The 12,697-nt window shown below is 42.1% G+C and overlaps 1 protein-coding gene across 4 annotated transcripts in view; it reads right to left on the reverse strand.

Annotated features, from left to right (window-relative positions):
* The window catches only part of ATXN7L2 (ataxin 7 like 2), a 57,135-nt gene that overhangs the window by 9,940 nt on the left and 34,498 nt on the right, over positions 1-12,697 (reverse strand). For all 4 annotated transcript variants that reach the window (XM_069238368.1, XM_069238366.1, XM_069238365.1 and 1 more), the window contains exons 9-10: positions 11,435-11,556; positions 7,470-8,340 (exon numbers count right to left, since the gene is read on the reverse strand). In XM_069238368.1, the coding sequence (XP_069094469.1) occupies positions 7,470-8,340; positions 11,435-11,556 (993 nt within the window). The remainder of the gene's footprint in view (positions 1-7,469; positions 8,341-11,434; positions 11,557-12,697) is intronic.

Here is a 12,697-nt window from a genome sequence, read left to right on the forward strand (position 1 = left end):
GCGGCAAGTATGAGTGTGAACTTTCATATGGTGGAACACTTTGTTGTCTCACATTTTTCCGGTGACTAATCTATATATGCACATCTTTGGTTTAGTCTTTTATTCTCCTGTAAATCTTTTTGATGGTTCTTTGGTAACACAATGGTTTCAGTATCTGAGTGGGAATTAATCCTAACTCGCCGTAGGGCTACAAGTATGCTCATTGGTTTGCATTTTTCTGTGTTTATTTTTTCATGAGTGTTTAAATAGTGGTTTGGAGCCCCTCTGGTAATGCCGGAAGTGTTCAATCAACGTTTTTTCATTATTCTAGCCATCTGGAGCTACTTGTTTTGGGGTTTTCCATTACCACCTCCCCTCCTCTCCTCTCCCCTCCCCCCCCTTTTTCTACTGGTATGGAAGGGACTGCGCCCTGAAGAAGTCTGCAGGTCTTGCGACTTACCAAAAAACATGGGTCGGCACTGGTCAAAGGCCCTGGAAGACCACAATCAACTAAATATGGCTTAACATTGATTTCAGGGATGTTTTTTAAATGCCATACCGTTTACACATAAGAGATTATTATTATGTCACTGTACCTATGCAAGCATTAAGTATGGTTTGCAATGAGTAAATTAAGTGTATCAAGCATTTGACTGGTTGGCTATTATAGGGTATGAAGTGAATAGCTTGATTATCAATGTTTTGTGACTAAGGGACCTACATTTGCTCTATGTGTATGTTTTTAGCAATATGGTGTGAAGTATGTATGATGTAAGGATGCTGAATGGTTTGAGGAGTGTGAATTGATTTTTAATTGGGGGGGGGGGGCAGGGGGGAATCCAACAAGATCCTAACTATATATTTTGTTGATTATGGCGATATAGTATATATATTTTTTAAAGTAGAATTTATGATATACATGCCTAAATGTCAGGAGATGCTGATGTACATACCAAATAGTACTGAGAAACAATAAATGTATTTGCTGCTACACCAAATGATGTGTTGTGCAACATTGAAACATATGGCTCCAATGTAATTAGGTATAGATTGAGTCAACATTAATTTACATGTCTGCAGAATTTGTTCTTTTGTGTATGGTCTTTCCTCCCTAGTCTGCATCTTGATATTGTATTGTTCAGGGACCCTCCTATGTCTTGATGAGGTTTATTTCCATAAGCAACATCTCCCTCAAGAGAGCCTTCTTCCCAGATAGCTGGAAACATGCTGAAGTCACTGCCCTCCTAAAAAACAAAAAACAAATACTAAGCAACTACCAACCCATTTGGCTTCTCCCATTCCAAGTTAAAGGCATTAATAAGCCTATCAAAAGAAAAAATTATCTCATCAGCTAGAATGCCACAAATTCCTGAACGATTCACAATCAGGATTCCAAAAAGACCACAGCACCGAAACAGCCTTCATCGCTGCCACAGACCACATACGCACCAGCCTTCCCCATGGACAGACTGCCACCCGCATCCTCCTCGATTTCTCTGCTACTTTTACACCATCTCTCACCACACGCTCATTGCCAATCTACACACAGCGGGAATACAAAAACACAATGAGTCAGGGTCATGCTATTCACATCAGAACTCAAGGACCTCATCTGCAGAGTCTCACAGACCCCCCAAACTTTACATGTACATAACTCCTCTGGCTGACATCATCAGATCTCAAAGAATCAACATCATCTGCTACACTGACGATACCCATTTGCTCCTCCTCAGACGACACCGTCACCACTAAAACAAACTTCAAACTATGCATAACAAGAGTGGCCAACTGGATGAAATAAAACTGCCTCAAGTTCAGGACCAACAAAACAAAGGTGCTGTTCTTCGGAACACGAGCTCACCATGGGACTCCATCTGGTGGCCCATCGAACCCAGACCCACACACACCTCAACCGACCAGGTTAAGAGCCTAGGCCTCTTCCTGGACACCAAACTCACCTTAAAGTCGCAGGTCAATGCTGTCACCTGGTCATGCTTCCACATCCTCCTCATGGTATGCAAAATCTTTAAGTGGCTCCCACTGGACAGCAGACGCACCATCACGCAGGTCTTAGTCACAAGCAGATTGGACTCAGACAATGCATTCTACACCAACATCCAAATCCATTTTCTTCACAGACTTCAAACCATCCAAAACACAGCCATCAAACTCTTCCTCGACCTCCTGCGGCAGAACCACACCACACAACTCCTCAGGGAGATCCATGGAGTCCCCATCCAAAGGCGCTGCCAGTTGAAACTTCTCACACACATTCAAATCACTTCACAACACGGGACCCACATATCTAAATCACTAGCTTCACTCCCACCTATCCACCCTAAATCTTCGCTCCACATCACTCACTTGTACACACACACACACACACACACACACACACACACAACCCCCCCCGCCCAATCACAGAAGCAGAACAGGAGGTCAATCATTCTCCTACCAAGTCGCCAAATCCTGGAATAATCTCCCCCAACATACCAGAGCCATCTCCTAACTTTTTCAACTTCGCAAGAAGCTGAAGACCTGTTTTTTCAATACCTGTACTCAGACCCACCACAGGCCTACTCTCACCTTCTCAGTGCCTGGATACCCTGATGGGTGACAAGCAGCCCTCTACAAATCCACCTTACATTACAAACTGGACATGATTAGAAAAAAGCGGATGAATTTGTAAGGATGAGAGGGTGTGTGTAACATGGCCACCTATGGCTGACTCGCCATGTCCAGGCCTTTTCAACTGCAAAGCCACCCTCTATTCCTCTGGTGTACATACCACGTAAATTAAGAAAAACAGAGCTGGAACGTAGGAGTAAAGTATGTTCAATACCACTAGTTTTATTGCTCGTCATCTGAGTGCACGTTTTGGAACGTTTACTGTTAGCGACTGAATCCAAAAGACTACCCTCTGTGCTTCAAATGGCAATGTGCCCATAATCAGAATACTGGTGTTCTAGTTCAGATTCTATGATTTCATCAGAATCTTATGTGGTTTTATTAAGTTGTTGTGGGAGACCATCTCAAACTCTGTTTCACTCCACAAGTGACCCTAAAAGCATCGAGCTATACAAGGTAAAGCTTTCTTTAAGGCAGTTATTAACTTCTAGTATGTAGGCACTTTCCAATTCACAATTTATGGCTACTCTTCTAAAGCAGTTAATACAGATGTATGTAGCTGTCAAACACCCCCAATTTAAAAGGTGCAGAACCTTACCACTGAACTTTAAGACAAGCCTACTAGTGTGAAGGAAATAAAAAGAGGCAAAAAGGTAGGTGAGGTAGAATGTGTCTAAACGTTAGTCACCATGAAGGTAATTTTATGCTTCTTTCACTGATCCTTCCAATTCCAAACATGTTGGCCTATTTCATGTCAAGACAAGAGAAAGGCAGCCAGTGACAAACCAGCATCTTAATACCTCATGGATGCACTGACGTCTTGTATATGGTATAGTGGGCAGGCACTCTACATATCTCTTAAACAGCAACACACCTGGAGGATGCTAGATGCTACTTAGGCAAAAGTATGAACAGGCACACAAATTAAGAAAATGACCTGTGTTCAAACAGTGATGCGATTTACAGCAAGTAATCAACAGGGCATTGTAGTTTGACACTCTACCCCAGATCTAGGCCAAGTAAGTATTTAAAAATATCAGCAGAAGGCATAGCCCCGATTTTGTTCTAAAGAAAAACAAAGACCATGATTAACCTCACACTAACTATTCCAGAGCTGAGAAAACGAATGCTGGAGGAAAAGAAAATAGTGGCATAAATCAAATGTAAGTGAAATTACTTAGATACCTCTGTTGGGACAAAGGACGGGTGTGTACAGAGCACCACTAGTTCCAGTGAAATATGATGCACAGATTAGAAGGAATCAGGTCTGAAGCTCCCATTTGCGTAGCTGATATAATGATATTAAAAGAAGAATGATTTTCCATGTAAGGAGCTTTGTGCAACCAGAAGCCTAGTACACAGGCATGTTTGGACTCCTACAAGCTCTCACAAAGCAGTAAGCCCCTCACTGAAGTAGGCAATATCCCGGATTCCTGTGGTCTATTTCTGTAGGCTGCAACAGCTGGTAAATATATCTTATAAATATCCACCTGCAGTCCAAACTCTGCCTTGAAAATGACATGCAGTTGTCCAACAAGCAAATAAGGGAATTATGTTGTTGGGAAGATATATGTGGTAAAATATCAGCCACTTGCTTTTGTAGGAAGGCCTGGAGGCAGATTTTAGGTGCTAGTCAAGACAAAGTTATCACAAAAGAGGACTAGGTTGGCTAAAGCTAGCTCTGAAATCAGAATCTGAAGCTGAGCCACCCCGCTGTATAATGGGGTAGCAGATCTCCCATTTGTCCATGCATAGAATGGCATGCGTGATAGTAGTTAGATGACATAATTTGCAAAGTAAAGATTTAAACACTAATACCCAGTGTCACTTGGGCCTCTTTCAGGAGAAATCATGAGAAGGTTCTAACCTGTCTGGGACTACATTTCACTGCTGCTTTATCTGTCCAGATTAACACTTATACCGCCATAAATCTTCAACTATGGTAATATGGCCATCAGTTCTAGGTGAGAGGTTTCGCTTGGTGTTCAATATGTTTTCAGAATATTCTCAAAAAAACATCAGATTGCAGGAGTTTCAAAAACACAGAAATTCTGGTATCTTCTGTTGCACAACCACTAAATATTCCTAAGCACCCAGGATCCACTGGTCATTCAAAAACCCATCTAGATGGTTGGTGCATTCTCAGTGTTCCCAATGGCAGTAGACATTAAGACATCACACTGCATGAAATGCTGATGACTGTAACAGCAGAAAGATGTGTGTGAATGAAAACGTTCTCCTTCTAAAGCGCTAGTTATCTAGGCCTACAGCTAAAAAGATAGGTTTTGAGCAAGGTGGGGTACATTTTATATTTTGATATTCTTGTGAAGTGTGCTCCAAGTATACTATGCACACTTCTCTATTACAGGGACTCTGATAAGTTAGTCATCTACATATGTCATGCTCACTATTCCTAGGTCTGCTGTCCACACATTAGGTGAACATCCTGGTAATTTTCTTTCATTCTGAGTTTCAGTACTTTTGACATATATTGCTATTCCTTTCCCAACCTGACATATCTCAGTTTAGGGGATTTATTAATACGGGTAAATAAGGAAACTAAGACTAACATAGTCATCAAGTCCTTACTTGTATATAAGAAGCAGCATTCTGAGACCACATGTACATTCAATTGAGTGTGAAGATGCTATGTTTACATACTAGTCTGAGTGAACCATCTGTGTTTTGAGTTAAGTGAGAGAATAGTCCCTGTAGGTTTAGGGTGCACATTAATTATTGCATCATTACAAATGTTAGATGTGTCGTATTTTCCTGAAGCAGTGGTTTACTGAGGCTTCCTCCAATTTATTATAATATTATCAGTGACAATGTCTAGCATCCATAGGTCTATGGTTCCCCAATTTCAGGACTGTCAGTATACTGCAGTCACAATCTACCTTGTGACATCCTCTGCACATCAGATCCACTAAAGCAACTGTTGGTGGTTATTTGCTCAGACTCACTTTAAAAGGCAGCAGTATCTTCTGTATATTCAAAACCCAACAAGTACCTCTTACCACAAGGACTTTCAACACTATTCTATTATGCTGCAGAACTTGTCACTCAATGCGGATGATAATTTCCTAGCAAATAACTCAATGCACTCCTCTCCTTGGCCAGGGGCAAAAAGCTCTGATTAAAAAGCTTCCTTCTTACCTTTATCATAATGCCCTAATCTGCTCCTAAATATCTTTTCACATAATGGAGATGCTGAGATGCAGCTTTACAGTTTGGATGCCACCATCTAATGCTAGAAGGCTTAAGAAAAAAATCCTTGACTAGCATGACGCACCTTCTCATAAGTAGCAAAAGAAGTTGTCCTATCTGCGGGTTCAAACGTCACAAGAGAACAACTTCTGTGGGGGAACCTACATTGATTATTGTCATTTGACACAGACGCCCTTTGTATGCTGAGTATTGTATGCCATCAGATCAGATCATCCATAGACACAGGCACTCAGTCAAATGGGACGTCTGTGCTGCCGTCTTCCTCAGCATTATTCAGGATGTCTTTGGAAAGTAGTCTCTCCCTTATATGTGTCACTGTTAGAACATTGTTATACAAAACCATGAACTGATGTTCCATTTAGCTGAGTAATACCCAAAAGTGAAATATACAACAAGACATACGTTACTTTGGGGTGCACAAATGCAGGTTTCTGGGGTCAAATGGACCTTTGTGAGACAGCAAGACAATTTTGAGTATCATGATTTTGAAGCAAAGGCCACCTTTGGCTCTCATGTGAAATAACATGGTGAATAAGAGTTCAGTCATTAAGGTTCCTGCCTCTGCTTGACTCAATGTTTTCCTTTTATCCTCAATTTTGAGTTGCCTCTGGTGAAAGATGCTAAGGATCAAGAGTCTAATAGTACTGAGCACACAAGACATGACTCAAAGCCTCTTTTAGCTCCAACGGTGTAAGCTTCCAAAAAAAGGGCAAAATACATACTGTGTCACGACTGAGTAAAGCCAATGGATACAAAGCCTGTGCCTATCTTCAAACTGCATACAATACTGTGGTTACAAAGAAAATATGTTTCCATTGATACATATTTTAAAAGCTTTAGAAAACTAACAGATCTCAAAAGGTTTACCTTTGTATACTATGTACCCAACATCATATTTGCAGTAATGCCAATATATTGTCGGCTTAAACGTTCTGCTCAAGTCTAAAAAACAAATTCATTGCACATTTCATTCCTGAAATTAGACAAATCATTATCGAATCACACCACTCTGTGAGAGGATTGCTTTAAAACCACTAGAAACTATTTCTAACCCAATAACTATATGGCAGACTTGCTCAAAGTGAGTGAATCTAGAACCACTTTACGTAGAATAATTATGTATCCCTATTTCCAGTGCCATTTGCTAGAAATCTGCCAGTCAAGTGCTCCTGCGTCATTCTATACAACGCTCCTTCCATCCAAAACCCATGCATCATTCCTTAAAACTCACCTCACATCGTTCTCTTACACAATTACTTTAAATTCCTCTAATAACCAATGATTGTGCCACATTCCACAGACCTCCCTGCACAGCCAGCACTCCAGCATAATTCACCGCAACTCCCTTGAAAGCCAGTGCGCCTGCTTGATTCCCAAAGTCTACTTATGAAACCTACAGTCCACACCTAAAACTCTTACAGATAGCACATTCTGTCCCTAAAACCTACAATGCCTCAAAACCAGACTCCACGACCGTTCCCTCCATTAGGGTGTACTATCTTGAAGGCATGGAAACATGAATACAAGACACAGACACCAGGGACCATAGAGGGCACCTATCTGAGCCATCACAACCCACTGAGTGACGATACATATTTGAAAATGCCATTGCACAGTTGCCAAAGCTGCATCACCTTTAACGTGTTCTGCTTCTCCTCAAACCCCAGTGAGGTCCCTGGCTTCTTCCTCCGTACTGCGCAACTAGCATCGGAGGGAGAGGAGTGCTTCGGCTTCACAGACCGGCAGTAAGTGGCCAGGTTTTTGCGCTTTTTCGCATCTTCTTCAGAAATGCAGTTCGGTGGTACAGCTTTTGAGCTATTAACTGGCGACCCCCGGTTTTCCAGTGTTAAACCTTTCACCTGCTGGTGAGAGGGTCCCCGAGGGTCCATGTGTCCCACCTTTTTCACCTTACTGCTTGGGGAGACTGTCCCATTCACAAAAGAGTCTGGGGGAGGCTTAGTCTGTGATGGGTAAGATGAGGGCGATGGAGCAGGCGAAAGAGATGAGGAGGTCCGTATGCTGGAAGGTTTCACCTTCCCAGGATCCAGAATGCAGTTCCTTTTGTGAGACGAAGGACTATGGGTAGGGTCGGAAGACTGTTTGCGTTTTCGTGATAGGTGTTCAGTATCATGACTGCTTCCATCCTTTCCCTTGGAGGAGCGACTGGACTTGTTTGAAGGAAGTCTGCTGAAGGAAGGAGAGGGGGTGTTAGCGGGTAGCGGAGAGGTAATAGAATGGCTGTTGCCACCAGTACAGTCCGACTGGCTGCATGCAGCAGCGGCGTGCGGAGAAGCAGCTACATAGCTGAGGGAAGGATGGGGCCTAGTTTCCTTGTTACAGGTAGCCGAAGTCACAGAGGAAGACACGGTCCTGGGAGGATTTCCATGGGAAGCTCCAGTAATAAGGACAGTGCTAGAGTTCAGAGAAGGGCGGCTTGTAGACGATGCAGAGACAGGAGATGCCGTTGTAGGAGGCAGCTGAAGATCCGTTGCTGGAGGTATTTTCCTAGAAACAGAGAAACATGAATTGCAAACAGTCATTTCCCACAACAAACTACAATCATTAAGATGGTAAATACTTACATATTTACTGACTTGCAAGTGTTCTTCACAATATTGATATTTTGCATTGTCTTGATACCAAAGTCAAAGCACCTGAATATATTTAAGATTCAGTACTGGAGAACTTGCAAACCATTAAACTCTATTATATGTGACTGAAATCTTCTATAGCTGCCTTGTGCAGTGCACAATAGAACCACCACTGAAGCACCCAGAAGAGGTTATGTATTTGTGTAAGTGAATTTAAAGAAAATTGACCGTGTTTTCTTTCAATAGGTCACCTGTGTGTGTTTGCAGTACACTTGCCTGCAGCATTTTTCTTTCTTCTGCCTTGACACAATGGAAGCAAATCACTACTCTAAAGTAATGCCTATGGGTCTTAGTCAGGACTCCGGGGAAGAAACAGGCAGTACGAGAGAGGATGCATTCTCAATAACCTTCGCTAAACCAGGGTAGGAGTTGGAGAACTGGGTACTGGAGGATAGGAAAGAAGAGACTAAACCGCTAACTGATGGGGATTCACTCGCATATAAGGTTGGGCCTTCACTTCTGGATTGACTATGGAAGCACAAGTATTTAAACCCTTCGGCCATAAAGCAAAGTGCTTGGCAACAAATCTTGCAGTTTTATCACTTTTCAGCTCTCTGGAGTTCGCCCCTTGCCTCTCTGTTTCTCACACACTGTTGTTTTGGCTCCCTTTGGTTCCGTCACGTTCACCAGTTAGCTATTCAGTACCTACCTCAATTTTTCCACAAGTATTTAAACCCTTTGCAATATAGTGAAGTGCCTGGCAACAAATATTGTAGTTTTATCACTTTTCCACTGCCTAGGAGTTCACCACTAACCTCTGTTCCTCCAACTCTGTTGTTTGGGCTCCACCTTGGAGTTTGGTAAGTTGCTCGAGTTGACAATCCATTGATATTCTGATGATCCTAGTCTCTCGGCCTAACCTTGTGCTTCCTATCTCTTCCTTCACTCCTCTTAATTTCGTGCACTGTGACTGAACAAGCAAGCCGATGATGAGCTTCCGTGTCTGTCTCCTTTCACCCTTGCTTCTTTCTCTATAGGTTGCGCGATTACTATAATAGTTGCTTGTCTGACAACAGACAGGCGGACTAGGATTCTCAGCAGGTCCATTTCCTTCAGTCCAGCCTAACAGTCTTTAGTGTTGGTACTGACATATGTCTTTTCTCCTCCACCCAAACAGCTGGCTAGAGAACAGAGGCTTGTAATTTTACTACTGTTCCTGACTGACTAAGCATTTCATTAGTATAGAGCAGTGGTTCCCAACCTGTGGTTTGGGGACCGCTGGGGATCCGCGACGGTTTAGAAAATTGTGTACTATTAACAGAGTGGGTCCCCAGCCTTTCAGTAATGAATCAGTTGAGGTGGTGGTGGGGGGGGGGGGGGGGGGGGGGGGGGGGGGGGGGGGGAATTGGGGGGAGAATGGTCCCCAGGTTCCAGTACTGATAAAAGTGTGAGGAGGAGGTGTCCACATAAGTCAAAAGGTTGGGAACCACTGGTATAGCAATCCTGGGACTATCAGTAGTTACTTGAATGAATCTTAAGTGGGCACCACGGGTTTCCAAGAGCTACCAATACTATTTTCTAATTCATTAACCAAGATACTTCTTTTGGGAATTTTACTTTCTAGGGGTAGCAAAGTTGAGCAGCGAGGGCATCATCTAGGGAGTGGTAAGGTAAAAAAAAAAAATACAAAAAATAAATACACCCACAACACTGTAAAAAAAAAAAAAAAAAACACACACACACACACACACACACACACACACAGAGCAATAAGTTGCAACATGTTCTACAACAAAAGAGACTTTGGAGCAGTTAAAATAAAAAGTGTTTATAACAGAAAGTGGCACAAGCCCCTATTGGGGCAGGGAATACAACCCTATTGTGTTTTCGCACTAGGTGCTAGAGTTTCAGATAACACTGTTAGCTTATTAGTTCACTGAAGCTCTTTAGAATTTCTACAGGTTTGTAAACAAAACCTCCTCAATGGGAGAGAGGCAACAGACAGCAGGATACAAGGATACACAGATGGGTACAATATGTTTGTCCCTCAGTTTTACTGTCTCTGGTAACAAGGCTGGACAAATGAATGGGATTTGCTGAGTTGTGACCTAAAATAGCACATTTCTTAAAATTAATAAAAATAAAACGAACACATCACAAGGAAAACATGATACCCAAACAAAATAAGTACGAGCGCAGCCCAAGTGTTCAGTTACAAAATGCTACCAAAGTCCCCTATGGATTATCAAGATGTTAGAATAATTTGGCACCTACAGAGAGAAAACACTACTACCTTGCCAGAAGAAACTGTCAAGTAGCACTGTCTCTATCAGAACCTTGGAACCTGTTTATTGGAAAGCGGAATTTCACTGCTGAAACTGGATGCAACTGGACACAAAATACCCGAACTCCACTGACCAAACCACATAAGTTAATAGCTATTACGAATGTATGAGACCTCCACAATCAAACTCAAGTCAACAAATCAAATGCAACTCCAATTACAACTCGCCGCACAAATTTCACTCTTCCTCTACCTGAAGTAGTGGGCCTCAAAAAGCTCACAATGAGTTTCGAAAACTTGAATATTCTTAACTCTTCATAAAGTGTTATGGTCTCTATACAAAATTTACTGTGCCAGCCTATGCGAAATCAACTCCTGCTGGCCAAGAAAAAAAATATTGTGGAGAGAGAAGAGAGAATGTACATTATGAATTAATGGAGCAATAGAATTTAGCATGAGGAACTCTCTGCAAGGAATTTCCAACAACCGCTAGGTAGCGGGGTCGTCAAACTACTGTTTTACCTTCTGTAGCATGATGGTAGAAATTCTGGGTAGACGGAGCACGTATAGGATAAGCAAGTAAGCAGTCTGTTTTGTGGGCATAAAATACAACTGAAGGGAAGATGTGAAAGGACACTGCCTGGGTGAGCATAAATGCAGTGTTAGTGCTGGTCTCAGTGAAAGAAGGAATAACCAAAAGAAAAAAAGAAAAAAAAACACTTACTTCCACATGTGAGATGTAAGGTGTCTCTCAAGCATGGAGCTGAGTGCAGAACAGAAGCGATCCAGTCGTCTATTAAAGAGGTAACACCCAGGGCCCACTGTACGGCTCCCAAAGTTACAGACCTGTGAGGAAGAGCAAGAGAGAGGATGTGAACCATGTACTGTGTGCGCTCAGAGATAAAGGACACATACCTTACTTGTACATTCCCCCTGGCAAGGGACATGAACACGGATAAACAAAAACCATACCAGTGCATACACACAAGAAAATGTGACCCAAAACATTTGTCATCAAAGAAACCACAGATTGCACATATACCTCCTCATCACATCATGACCAAACACCTCATCCCATCATGCTCATCCCATCATGAGCACACACACTTACCTACCCCCATTGTGATTCTTAAATGATAAACCAACGTTAAACAGAAAGCCTGCACATGAATTTACTAAATAGCCATCATGAAATACATACACAATATCTGCCCAAGAACCTCAACCACATCCACCTACCACTGATGTCATAGGAAAAAACAACTTCCTCACTAAAGTACTACCAACATATCTAATACTTTCACTAGTGCATGAACACACACGCACCCTAGTAACACATTTAAAACCCAACTAACCCACCTCGCTAAAAGAACACTTGTAAGTGTACCACCAGCATTCTCTTCATCCACTGTGAAAATGTACACAACCATCACAAAAAGAGCCATCCCACCAAGTGGATACAAACATGGGCAAACTTAACTAATTAAAAGACAAATACCTCACCACCATTAGCAAATGAACGCGTGACCAATAACTATTTGCACATGCTAGCCACCGTATTTAGGCATTAATGCATCAAACATTCACCACATTACGTGCATACATCTGTTTATCTGCATACGTAACACGAAGGTATCCTATAGTAAAATATTGTCTAGTTAAATAAAAGACCATCTCCAAGTTAGAGTGTACCCAGTTCCACATTACCTCTCTTCCTAAGTAAGGCAATGAATTTACGCCATTCAAAGGGTTGCTGGCATGCACACAACACCAACACAAACACCAACCATCAGGATGAGAGCAGAAAATTAATGTAAATACAATGCCAAATACCAGTTAACACACAATGTGCATTCTCAAATGAAGGGTAATTCATGGGTTATAATTACTCAACCACCTTCTCAACAAGCACCGACAAAGCTATTAGTTCTGCCATGCATTTAGACTCTTGATTAAAATATGAAAAATCCTGCTGCAGTGAAAAAGG

The sequence above is a fragment of the Pleurodeles waltl genome, chromosome 6 (genome assembly GCF_031143425.1).
Source record: "Pleurodeles waltl isolate 20211129_DDA chromosome 6, aPleWal1.hap1.20221129, whole genome shotgun sequence".
Lineage (NCBI taxonomy): Eukaryota > Metazoa > Chordata > Amphibia > Caudata > Salamandridae > Pleurodeles > Pleurodeles waltl.